The sequence below is a fragment of the Quercus robur genome, chromosome 9 (assembly GCF_932294415.1).
Source record: "Quercus robur chromosome 9, dhQueRobu3.1, whole genome shotgun sequence".
NCBI classification, from domain to species: domain Eukaryota; kingdom Viridiplantae; phylum Streptophyta; class Magnoliopsida; order Fagales; family Fagaceae; genus Quercus; species Quercus robur.
The window spans coordinates 18,677,063-18,690,315 of record NC_065542.1 but is presented as its reverse complement, the minus strand read 5'-3'; the positions used below and the strand labels follow the sequence as shown (position 1 = coordinate 18,690,315).

Here is a 13,253-nt window from a genome sequence, read left to right as displayed (position 1 = left end):
TTGAAACTGAGGCACCTTTAGTTGGATGTTCAGGATTTTTATTCTGAGATTTCAAGTAATTAAGAAATATAATTGCAGAAGATCCCAGCTTTGATTTATCCTCTTTGGATGACCATGTACTTGATCTTGGTTCCTATTAACAACTCTTGGCCACGGTATTACCATACTTTTGCGTGTGCGTGCGTGTGTACATACAATGAGTTGTGGAGAAGGTTTTGAATCCAATTTCTTCCCGTAGAAAGATCAAGTAATGCCATTAATATAAAGGGTTTTGGCCAGTATTAGCAGACTTGAATTTGTCAAATGCATATTTACGGCTTTCTTGTACGAATATATATGTGTGTGGAAATCCATGGGAAGATAAATGCATTACCGTACAGAAATAAAGACATGAAAAGTTTTTTGTTTCACTGAAATGAAATACGAGAAATGAAGATTGAAATAAAGGGGGATGATCCCTATTAAATCATCTATTTATACAACAAACACAATGTAAGGCAACAATAACCTCTCTTCAATTTCTATCTGCAAAGGCTATCTAAGACAATCAGAATGAAGAGAAAAGATTCCAGACAATGATTCTTTTTTTTCTTTTTTTGAGAAAGTTCCAGACAATGATTCTTGATACACTAAAAAGTGAATAAAACAAAGCAAAGTAGAGAAAGGCTAATCTACTTTGTAATTAAGAAACATAATTGCAGAAGATCCCAGCTTTGATTTATCCTCATTGGATGACCATGTACTTGATCTTGGTTCCTATTAACAACTCTTGGCCACAGTATTACCATACTTTTGTGTGTGCGTGCGTGTGTGTGTGCATACAATGAGTTGTGGAGAAGGTTTTGAATCCAAGTTCTTCCCATAGAAAGAACCAAGTAATGCCATTAATTTAGAAGGGTTTTGGCCAGTATTAGCAGACTTGAATTTGCCAAATGCATATTTACAGCTTTCTTGTACGAATATATATGTGTGTGGAAATCCATGGGAAGATAAATGCATTACCATACAGAAATAAAGACATGAAAAGTTTTTCGTATCACTGAAATGAAATATGAGAAATGAAGATTGAAATAAAGGGGGATGATCCCTATTAAATCATCTATTTATACAACAAACACAATGTAGGGCAACAATAACCTCTCTTCAATTTCTATCTGCAAAGGTTATCTAAGACAATCAGAATGAAGAGAAAAGATTCCAGACAATGATTCTTGATACACTAAAAAGTGAATAAAACAAAGAAAAGTAGAGAAAGGCTAATCTACTTTGTAACTCCAGCTGCCATATCACTGTATTGTTTCTGCAATGCTGGAGTCGCACATGAGAACATTGATGGCTTTTGCTTCTTCGACTTAGCCCCAAATAAAAAAGACCTTAAGGGAATTCGAGCCCGATTTGTTATGTACTTCTTTAACCCAAGTTCCTCATCCAGTTGTGTCAGCATCTTCTCAACATCAACCTTCAGTGATTTCACACGATTGAGCCCTGCATGAAGTTCCTCAAAAATCTTATTGTTCTCCTGTTTCATGTTGAGGATCTCACCTTGAAACTTTGCAGCCTGATATTTACAAAGATCTGTCTTATCTGCTTTGGAATCTGTATTGGATATTGTTGATATCTCAGCTTGAATGATGCATAAGGATGAGAATCTATTCTGTAGGTCATCTTTCAGTACTGCATTATGTTCCAACCATAATGATAGTTCAGTTTGTATCTCTCTCAGGTGTCTGTATATTGGTCTGGCATCTGATTGTAAAGAATGTTTTTTACCACTTCCTTCATGCTGTTTATTTTTTAGTTTCTGGTACTCTTCACGCAAATCTTGGATTGAAGATTGGAACTTTTGTAACTGCTGAACTGAAGAGCTAATCCTCAACCAGAATTGCAGGTTTTCCTCCAACAGATCATCAATGTCTGAACGAATTTTTTCTTGAATAGCTAAAGTAGCATTTTGTTTCGTTATATGATTTAGCCTCCTCATCTTATTTTTGTCATTCTCTAGTAATAATTTCAAGTTTCCATGTGATTTTTCATTTGTTTCTGTGGAATTAGGATATAGTTCACCAAAGAAATCAGCAAGTAAATATTGGTCCGAACCATTTTTAGAGACCTGGGGGCCCAGAGATGTTTGAGGCATGTTCTGTTGTATGTATTTATTTTCTGGTGTAGTGTAAGGACCTACTGTTGGGCGGCCTAATTTCTGTTGTAAATATTGGATCACCTCATCTTTCGAGGTAATAGCACTCTTCATTTCTCTTACCTGCATTGCCAGTTCAAAGATGCTATCCCGGTTTTTCTGCTCCACTTCACTGAGCGTGTTCCTTACTGACTTATAATTAGTAAAAACTGTAGTTAACTCCTCTAGCAGAATCTTTTCTCTGTCCTCTAACCCCTTTACAAAAAGTGATTTCCAGATTGGTTGATCTTCTTCCTCCTTGGCCTCTGAATCATGTGGCTTAACGTCAAGATTCCCATCTACCGTCTCAGGTAAATCTTGCTTCTCATCTTTTTCCTGCTGTATTGGTTCCTGAGTTTTTCCCTTTTCAGGCATCAAACTGAGGTCATTGCTGGAGTTAGGCTGGGTTTCTCTTTCAACTTCAATGGAATTATTGAGTGCTAGAGTGTCATCATCATTCTTCTCTACCTTTTCTGCCATCACATCCTTTGAGATTATTGATTCATAAGGAGCCATCATATCACTTTCTTGAGTTTTTTCTTTTTCAGGCATCAAACTGAGGTCATTGCTTGAGTTAGGCCGGTTTTCTCCTTCAACTTCACCGGAATTATTGAGTGCTAGAGTGTCATCATCATTCTTCTCTACCTTTTCTGCCATCACGTCCTTTGAGATAATTGATTCATAAGGAGCCATCTTATCACTTTCTTGAGTTTTTTCTTTCTCAGGCATCAAACTGAGGTCATTGCTTGAGTTTGGCTGGTTTTCTCCTTCAACTCCAATGGAATTATTGAGTGCTAGAGTGTCATCATCATTCTTCTCTACCTTTTCTGCCATCACATCCTTTGAGATAATTGATTCATAAGGAGCCATCTTATCACTTTCTTGAGTTTTTTCTTTTTCAGGCATCAAACTGAGGTCATTGCTTGAGTTAGGCTGGTTTTCTCCTTCAAATTCAACGGAATTATTGAGTGCTAGAGTGTCATCATCATTCTTCTCTGCCTTTTCTGCCATCACATCCTTTGAGATAGTTGATCCATAAGGAGCGATCTTATCACTTTCTTCATCCAAGTTCTCTTCTGCTTTGGCATCAGGAACAGCTCTCACTTTGTCGACTATGACCGTATCCTCAACCTCCTCATCCTGCTTCACACTCTGCAAGTTCCCAGAAAGATGATCAAGGTTACAACTTGCTTCTGTGGAATGTGTTTGGAGGTTATTATTTTGGTCTGTCAAACATTGGATCTGATTTTTCATTCTCAGCACCTCCTCCTCTAACTCTTTTATCCTGTTACTCATTATGTCCGAACTTTGCATCAGAGTCTTCTTGGCCTCTTCCAAGCTTCTAATGTGTGCATGAAGTTCATCTGTTTCTGACCTTAGTCTATTCACCAAAACAACCTGAGAAGAGACAGAAGTTTCAAGAGCAACAACATGAGTTACAAGTTGATCAATATTCTCTGCCAGTTCCATCACAGTGAGAGAGGTTTTTGAATTCACATCAGCTAGTTTCACAATCTTATCATGTTTCTCTTGTTCTAAGTCCTTCAATTCCAATCTCATGCTCTCCGGCCAATTTGTTTGTTTTGAAAGAATATCATGTCTCTCTTGTTCCTCATCAATTATCTCTTGGTCTAAGTCCTTCAATTCAGGTCTCATGCTCTCCTGCCAATTCATTTGTTTCGAAAGAATTTCACCTTTAAGGGTCCCAAACTTCTCATGGGCTTTCTTAATCCTTTGGTGCTCTGCGTTTGCATCCTCCACTGATTTCTCATGTTTCTCTTGCAACATAACTAAAGTCTGTTGGCATGATTTTAGAGCACTGGTAGCCATCAAACTTCGCGCTTCATCATCTTCAATAACATTGTTTATGCCAAACTCATCTTGTAAGCTGCAAACTCTTTTATGTGTTTCAGTGATTTGGTTTTCAAATTCCCAGTACTTTTCATATCCACGTTCATACAACCTTTGTGCAAATTCCATTTCAGTTTGTAGTGCCAAAATTTCTTTCTGAAGCTTATCAATCTCTTTTAATGCCTCAGCTTTGCTCAGTCCTGAAGTTTGAATAACAGCAGCTTTAGCAGAACTAGAGGTCCTCTTGGGTGGACCTTTCCTTGAGATCGACATAGATAGGCTCCTGAAATCTTTAGTTGGAATCTTGGGGACTTTTGGGATACTTGAATGAGGGACAGCCTTATCAACCATGTCCAAATTGTTTGGATCATTAAAAGAAGTGGATGTTCCAGGGAGATTTTCTTCTTCTTCTTCTTCATCATCATCATCATCATCATCACCTATTGCATACTCAACCCGCTCAGGAAAAACGGTAGCAATGGTGTGGTTGGCACTTTGTAGCTCTGTTGATAGGCGATCATATCTCTCTGCCAAAGCCCGGTATGCCCGAAATGATTCTTCCACGAAGCCTACAAGTTCCGGCCTCTTCCTGTAGTACATTTCTGCCCTCTGTGCAAAGGAGTCCCCTTCCTGGTCAATGATTTTGAGAGTGTTTTTCACCCTCTCCTCCATATCTGTTAATTTGAAAATGCATGTCAATAGCTAGTGGTTACAATAGTCTCTCAAAATATAAATGTGTAACCGTTCTTATTAAAGTAAAATCTACATTACCCAACTTGGAAATTCAAAGACAAATTTGAAAGCAATGAAACCATTCAACAATCTTTCTTACAAAAGCAAAAATAAGTTTAGAAGAAATGTTTATATCCCTTTGAATGATAATGGTACCACCGTACGTACCTGAAGGTATTGCAGATTGCAGTTGACATAATAGACAAATATATTATTATATTTTTCATGCCAATTTCAAGTTATAATTGATCTTAAATTATAATGTCATGGTGATCCTTTGAGTTACCATGTTCTAGGTGTGGGCTTTCAGAAAATGGATCAATGGAATCTATATAAATGGATACCAATGAAGAACAAATGAACGTAATTCCATGAAAGTTAATGTAAAATTATTCAATGCATGCAGTGTATAACACGTTACTCTTACGTAAAGATGAACCCCACATTTATATTTATATGAGAGGAAGGTATAATTTACGCATGTAGTCAACCGTTTTCTAACACGGTTAAAAGGATAAGTTGAGAAAATTAAAATAGACTCGAAGTGCAAAGGCAGAACCAAATAAGAGTCAAACCAAACCAACGTAAAAGTGCAATGTTCTACATTGAAATAATGTGTTAATATAAGAACTAAGAAATAACACCCCCATCAAAAAAAGAACTGAGAAACCCCCAGATTGTTATTGATTAATAAAAACCAAACATGCATTGTATATACCTCGGAGGTTTTGGTCCAGCCATTTTGACTGCTTTGTCCTGATGTGGCTAGCCCACCACCATGAATATGCATTGCTTGCTGCTCTCTGCAACATTCTCTCTTATTTTTCTTTTTCAGAGAAAAGCCAAAGACAAGCAACCCATCAAGGAAAAAACTTTGATGGTGAAGGTGAAGGTGAAGGTGAAGGTGAAAGGAAGGAAGAGATGGCAAAAGAGAAAAGCAGCTAGGTGCAATGCCTGATTATGGAACCAGGCATGGAGAGGAGGATACTTCGCCACAGGTATAGGTGATAGATCATATGAAATTGAAAGCTAATTTTGGAGGCCTTAAAAGTTCAATGCACATAAAAGTTCAATAATCGGCTAAGTCCACAATATTTTTACAACAAATCTTAGGTGGCGGTTGTTATTAGTTCTAATCTGAATCTACATTTGAAAATAACAACTTGGCACATGGTAGTTTTAGGTTTTTTTTTTTTTTTTTTGATTGAATGACACATAGTATTTGTTATGTTAGTATTGTGAAAATGTTGTGGACATAACAATCAACATAGTAATTATTTTTCATTCTCAAAAAAAAAAAAAAAACATAATAATTATTTTTTGTTTAAGTATGTTATTTAATAATTATAGTGATTATTAATAGGCATTTGTTAGGGGAGTACTCCTTTTGATAAGGATGAATGATTTTTTTTTTCTTTTATTTAAAGAAAACAGATGTGCCAAAATAATAATTGAGAGTTTAAATATAGGATGGAACTTAAATTTAATTAAAATAATTATTAAAATAATAATTTGTAAAATTGTGAGATTTTAAAATCTTTTATTATAGGTCAACTAAAAATAAAATTGCTTCAATCTTATATATATTATAGATTATAGATGTATCTGTTTGGTTTTTTTTTTTTGGGGATCGATTACTACTTTTTTGACCATCTATTAAGTTGTAACACATCATTTTTAACATGGTCCTGATATTGTTTTCAACCCCCATGAACTGGAATTGTTGCTAGCAAAGAATGAAATATTGCTGCTATGGTTAGAAATACTCTTGAGTGTATTACAACTGGAATATCTGGTCTATAACAACATGTGCCTTAGGATTGGAATGTGTGACCTGGTGGATTGTGCCAATATTGTAAGAGTCTACATTGTTGTGAGTTGTGTTTCCTTCTAAATTTAGTGTGCTGTATTAGTTTTCTTCTATTGGAAGATTTGCTGAAAATTAATAAAAATAAATTCTATCTTAAAATTTGCATTTTAAAAATAATGTAAAAAGTTAATTCAAACTTACCTTTAAAAGCCCACCTTACAATCACCAAGTAGCCTTGTTAAAATGAGAGCCCAACAACCACTTGCCTATCACTTTGGGCCCGCAGAGATGGCCTAGTCTTAACAAAAGGTATTAACTTTTGAGTCCAAAAAAATGGACCCAAAACAACCTTGTTAATGCAGGTATCGTATTTGACCTTTGTTAAAAACTAGCATGCGACATGTGCACGAGATTTGTTAAATGTTATTAATATTATTTTTTTAAATTGAAAAAAAAAATGAAGTACGGTTGAATTGAAGTAGTTTAATCAGTGTCTTCTTTTGGTAAAAAGATTTGATTCATGTTTTGACTTTTCAGGGACTATTTCTTATTCTATTAACAATTGTAATGTGTTATGATTTAAAATGGAATAGAATTTAGTGTTTTCTTAGAGACTTTTGTCACTCAGAAGAGGTAAGAGGTGGAGAAATATTAGGTGTTTGTCTTTGATGGGAAGATGGACAACCTTTGTAGATAAGCAGAGAGGAAGGTCAAAAAAAAAAAACCTCTTTAGAGACCAACGGTATGAGACAGAGAGAGAATTTGGAAGTTTTTAGGAATTGTGGATTAAAACTATGGATAATCTCTTAGGATTTTGAACCCAATAACTTACTTAACTCTAAAAATAAAAAATTAATAGATATATGATGTAAAATTGAGAATCTAATTAGATTTTCTTCCAATTTTGGCTTCAAATATATATATATATATATAATACAGACAGTGTTACCACTGCACAAACGAAAATTCTTGTGGAGTGGGGTCAAGGGCTGCGGATTTGTATTCTTCTTGCAGACCCTTATTAAACCGTGATGTTCATACTATTGCATTATAATTGGAAAGAAGAACCAACGATCAAGTGGCTGATTCATTTAACCAAGGAAGCTAGTAGGAAAAACATGCATTTGCCAGCTTTAATTCACACCCTTTTATGTCTTTGTTTTAATACTAAGCTTAGACTACCTTTTGCTCAGTCTCTATGGACATTGACTTCTTGTGTTTCCATTCATTGCATTCACTTTCACCCAGAAACAAAATTGAAATGAACATTTTGTTTTGTGATGTAACCCCATTACGCCTGACTTAATTGACTGAATCAAGATCGTGCACCTTCATTTTTCACCATCAAAGAATTTTGAACACCTGGACCAAGTATCTCAAGCGAAAAACATTTATTATGTTAAGCTTGAAGATTGGTGCAAAAAAGCTACTTCAACAGCTTATTATTGCTGACTGATTCACGGGTTGCTTTAAGAATATTGTGTTGAAGACTTTCACCGAAATGGTGTATTCTTTGGATAGTGATGAGTACCAATGAAGTGGGCTTGCAAGCACCTGTGGTGTTGGCCGTTGGGTCTTAACCCGGGAGCAGAAAAAGTGCTATTATGATCACGATTAGGTAGGGAAACCACACCGGTAGCTCCTCTCTAACCATTTTTTTTTTTTTACCAAAAAAAAAAAAAAAAAAAAAAAAAAGTCCCAATGAGGTGAGCTTTTGAGCTGAGTATGTGATTTTTTGTTTTTAATATATATAAGTAAAGAGTGGATTTTTCACAGTATGCATAACTCTATTGTGTATGGATTCCATTTGTTAAAAAGTAATAGAAGATCTATCGGGTCTTTTTCACCTAGCACAATCATATGAAATGTATACTCAATATTGTTACTTTAGTATTTTTTTTTCCCCCAAGGCTATGATAAAGTATGATCAGGCGGAGCATTTTTAGGAAAGCTGTTGAGTCTAAATGATTTGACATGAGTGATTAAGAAAGATTGCTTTGATACACATCTCTGTTTTGTGACTCATAAAACGGGAGGTTCTTGTCAATTATATGTATATGTATTAGTCAGATAGATATTGGCTGGAACTCACTAGTGCACAAAAGCGTCCGGTATTGATAATGAAAATTTGGAAGTGATTAGTAACTTCCCTGTTTCATTCTTCTGGTATACAAGGCCTTCAACTGTTCCCAAATTGCATTCTCTTCGACACCATTTTCATTTTTCAATTGAGGAATTAACAGAATTTTGATGATAGTGGCAGTGGTTAAAATCCTTCCATCCCATATATTTAAGTTATGCATACCTTCTGCTTATGCCTAGTAATATTTAATTTGATATGCATATCCACACAATACACAAGAAAGTATCTCTTGTAGGGATGCCAAATCACCCATGTAACAATCCAATGAGTGAATTCCATGTGATTTAGCATGCACGGGCGTGCACACTCTTACACAGGTATACCAAATCACCTAATGTAAAAATTCAATGAGTGAATTCTATGTGATTCAACCTGCATGCGTGCACGAGAGAGAGAGAGAGAGAGAGGTCATCTTAGTATTTCACAAAATATTTACATTAGAATCAAACATAATACTATTTCCCATATGTACAGACATTTATACATCAAAGAATTGCAGCACACACTCATACACCTCTGTCACTTTAACCCAATTTTGGGCTTCACATTCTTAAAAATTTCCTAGTTAACTCACCTTGTTTTTTTTCCTTCTCTTTTTTCTATTTTTTTATGGCTAAACACTCGTTACAATTATATCACAGAGATTATATACACCCTCAAATCTTAATAGCAGCAGGTCTTTCCTTCCCAGTCAACCCAGATAGAAATAGTGAGAAAGTAAGTCCCCTCCCAACACTGGGAAAACCATCCATCCCTCATCCTTCGCCATTGCTATTCGTCTGAGCCAATCCTTTCTAGTAGAAACTCCAAACTACATATTCTCCTTTTCCTTTTTTTTTTTTTCTTTTTTTTTTTATAACCTTTTTTTCTTTTTAATTTTTGTTTCTTCTACTGGGAAAACCATCCATCCCTCATCCTTCGCCATTGCTATTCGTCTGAGCCAATCCTTTCTAGTAGAAACTTCAAACTACATATTCTCCTTTTCCTTTTTTTTTTTTTTTTATAACTTTTTTTTCTTTTTAATTTTTGTTTCTTCTACTATATACAAAATGTAGAATTGTTTACAAAAGCAGCATGAGAAGTACCAAATGTAATCGCCAGCAAGTCCTGGATCTCAGCTGCTTCGAAGAGAAGAGAGCCACTGCTCCATGAATTTCTCACTTTCTGCACAGTGAAGCAAAATACAGAGAAGAAATGAGTAAGACAATCAACTAATGGAAATAATGCAGTTAAACAATAATCAATTGGATGCATGAAAATTTCAAATGCACAGGCCGAATGCCATGGAAGGTAAAGGGAAAGGGGACTTGGGATTCACAAAGTTGAAGAACATTCGATCAATTGAATGCCCCTTCCCTAACTATGTTGGCCTTGAAATCTCGTACTAGACATAATCTGATTGTTGATTACCCCATCAATTATATCATGCTAAAATTGACACAATCCTCTTTGTGCAGGTCCTGGCAGCCCCAGGTCCCACCCACATTCACTTCTCTCATGCTTCAAATTGATAACTATATCCTCTACTGGCAGACTTTACCAATACAGTAAATGTATCAGCAGATATCAATCATATTAGTTTGACAGCTTGGTTGGTAGCCTGTATCTTTATATGTTAAGCAAAGAAATAGGGAAAGATTGCAATCTTAAAATTCAACAAGATGAACTGTACTGCAGCTATTCTCCTGGTATGAACTTAGGCATTTTCTGATTCTCAGCTCAGTGAACAATGCAACATCCAATACACAATTTGAAAATCAGGAGCTTCTTTGAACGTGTGTTTCAAGTTACACAACACACAATGAATTTTGAACCCATAACCTCACCCTCACCCTCCAGCCTGTTCTTAATGAAAGAGGAAGTACCATTAAGCTAGAGCTCATTAGCAAGTGTATGATGCAATTTACAAACCCAATATCAGAACTTAGTTATATGCAACAACTCTATGGCCTACAATGTCCACACATCTCATCAAGTCCACGTTTTAGCTAACTCAAGGTTATTGCGTCAGGGCTTTGACAGATGTTGCTTCCTATATGACCTTCTCCCACTTTCTATTTGTTAAGACCCAGAAATTGCAAGTTTTTTATTTATTTATATTGAATGTCAGAAAAATTAACAGGCTCACTTGAGCCATCTAATTCTCTGAATGACTAGCAAATAATACAAAATTAGGATTTTTCCTTTGCATCACATGTAAGTACAAACCCAAATAACCATGGCTGCTGCGTCCAACCAACATATTATTTCTGTAGATGAAAGATTACCCTTTTCTGATTCTGATATGATCCTAAACTATTAGCAATACTAAAGGACGTGACCCTACATGATTGCTAGATTGATAGCATAAAAGTTATGACATGTATTCAACACAAAAGCAAAATCTCTTAATATAATGATCAAAAGGTAACTTAGTCAATTATATTTCATGTATCAAAAACACTAAAAACTTTCTGGGCCCCAGGAATAGAACTCATGTAAGGAAGGAGTGGGGGAGGGGTAGGAGGGAACATGAAGAAGAAGAAGCTCTCACCATCTATATAACTATGTGGGATGTTCATAACAGTGCTCAAGATATTGTTCTTCGAGTTCTCCACCGTATCATGATATCCATGACCATAGCATGGAACCAGCACGGCAAAACTGTCATCAGGATCATCATCATCACTCTGAAACCCAGGTCCATGAGGCTCTAACCATCCAATTGACCAATCTGAATCATCAGACTCTGAACCTGAAACACATTCCCCATCAGATGGCACAATAACAACATCATATTCCCTATCAATTTTCCGCTCTTCCCGACTATGCCATTTGCGCTTCATCCTTCTTGATGAGAAGGACATTTTGGTCCCTTTAACCAAAGGGAATTTCAGAGCATCAGATTCCCACATACTTGAATCAGATGAAGGATTCATCGAAGACCCATTGGAGATTCTAGGCTCTTCTTGTTTCCCACTCCACAACCACCATGAGAGATTGGTAAAAGCCACAGCCATAAAATTCACTTAAAAATTCCTAAGCACTTGGCACCAACTATTCTGCCTTGAAGCAATAATCTACATTGAGAACAATTTATCAATAACAATGAACATACATGAACAACAAAAGGAAGTCATATATGAAAGCTCAATTCAAACATTACTGATAAGAAATACATATATAAACCGAAAAATAAAATAAAAAACAAAAAAAACACTCACTTTCATGAACCATAAGCAGCAAAAGCTATAGCTTTAAATGAAATTTATATAAGTTTGGTTAGTTTGCTTGCAGAGAAATCTTAAGAAGTGCCTTTTTTATCAATTAACAACCAAAAATGATCAAAAGCTTATTTCCCTTTCCCTTTTCTTTCCTTCTCATTTTTTTGTCAACCACATGCAGGGTGTTTAAAGAAAAAAAAAAAAAAAAAAAAAACACAACACAACACAGAGTTACATAACCTCCACTGTAACATACATTGGATAGAGACACGCACACACAGATTCCTGAATTAGATAGTCAAAAACCCATCTTTCCTAAAGAAGAAAACACGTATTTACCAAATTTAGCGCTCTAAAATAATGCAATAAACGAGTCATTTAACAATAACAAAAAATAAAAATAAAAACCTCAGAGTCGACCTTAATTAGATGACTCATTCACACAGCCAAATCTTAACAATTTTTAAAAAAAATACAAACTTTCCCGTTTGCTAAATCATCAAAACAATCAAAACCCATGTTTTAGTTTTGGACTTTCTGATCAATCAAGCACAGAAATGAATGCAAAAAATATGATATCGAACAAAACAAGTTAAAAATAGAAGTACTTGAATAAAACAAAGAAGAAGAAAAAAAACAATCCAGCTTCTATATAAATTCTTGGATTCTTCAAATCCTATGAAATGAGAAAAATAGCCAAGACTACTTTTTGAAAACCAACAATCCCAACAAACAAAAGAAGAAAAAAAAGCACTAAAATTCTTGCCGTGTCCCTCAGACTTCGAATATTTGAAGAAGATTCAATGTACCCAGATAAAGAAATAAACAGATAGTATTTAATCCATGTACCTTGAAGCCAGATTTACATTAAAGCAACGGAATCTTGGGCTGTTAAGTTTTACCTCTCTCGGAAGAAAGAATCAGTTTTTTTTTTTTTAAGAGAGAATCACTCAGAGAAACAAAGACAGAGAGAGTTGGAGTTCTATTCTTCTGTAATGTTTTATAGCGTGTTGGACACCCTGGGATTACTCTAAGGTCCCCCAATAGTTTGACAGCTAAAAAATAAAACAAAGACAAAACAAAAGTCTATCTTCAAAGTCCAAACCAGATTATTAATGGAAAATTGTTCAAAACAGTTTTATTAATAAAACCTAAAACTAAGACAAAGGTTTATCTCTAAAGTCCAAATCAGATTATTAATGGAAAATTATTCAAATTTTTTTTTGGAAAATTATTCAAATTCACAATTTAATCAGGTGCATTTTTAATCATATGACCTATTTAAAAGTATAGATGATTTTATAAATCACCAAATAATAATTTGGAGGTTTCTCTAAA

General features: G+C 35.1%; 2 protein-coding genes across 2 annotated transcripts; both read right to left on the bottom strand.

Annotated features, from left to right (window-relative positions):
* Positions 1 to 1,132: 1,132 nt before the first annotated feature.
* On the bottom strand, positions 1,133 to 5,571 carry LOC126700086 (protein NETWORKED 2A-like). The gene is made up of 3 exons (XM_050398070.1): positions 5,478 to 5,571; positions 3,211 to 4,701; positions 1,133 to 2,682 (listed from the first exon to the last, which is right to left on the bottom strand). Exons 1-3 carry the CDS (start codon positions 5,569 to 5,571, stop codon positions 1,262 to 1,264), a joined length of 3,006 nt encoding a protein of 1,001 aa, XP_050254027.1. The 3' UTR covers positions 1,133 to 1,261.
* Positions 5,572 to 9,108: 3,537 nt separating this feature from the next.
* LOC126698343 (uncharacterized) lies at positions 9,109 to 12,951 on the bottom strand. Its single transcript, XM_050395502.1, has 3 exons — positions 12,765 to 12,951; positions 11,246 to 11,771; positions 9,109 to 9,876 (listed from the first exon to the last, which is right to left on the bottom strand). The coding sequence occupies exons 2-3, from the start codon at positions 11,709 to 11,711 to the stop codon at positions 9,827 to 9,829; spliced, it is 516 nt and encodes a 171-aa protein (XP_050251459.1). The 5' UTR covers positions 11,712 to 11,771; positions 12,765 to 12,951; the 3' UTR covers positions 9,109 to 9,826.
* Between the last annotated feature and the right edge of the window lie 302 nt (positions 12,952 to 13,253).

Coding starts and splice junctions, on each gene's coding strand:
- LOC126700086 (XM_050398070.1), bottom strand. CDS start 5,571: ATGTTGCAGAGAGCAGCAAGCAATGCATATTCATGGTGGTGGGCTAGC. Junction 4,702..5,477: donor GCTGGACCAAAACCTCCGAG/GTATATACAATG, acceptor TCAAATTAACAG/ATATGGAGGAGAGGGTGAAA. Junction 2,683..3,210: donor TGATAAGATCGCTCCTTATG/GATCAACTATCT, acceptor TGATGGCTCCTT/ATGAATCAATAATCTCAAAG.
- LOC126698343 (XM_050395502.1), bottom strand. CDS start 11,711: ATGGCTGTGGCTTTTACCAATCTCTCATGGTGGTTGTGGAGTGGGAAA. Junction 9,877..11,245: donor CCCACATAGTTATATAGATG/GTGAGAGCTTCT, acceptor TTCACTGTGCAG/AAAGTGAGAAATTCATGGAG.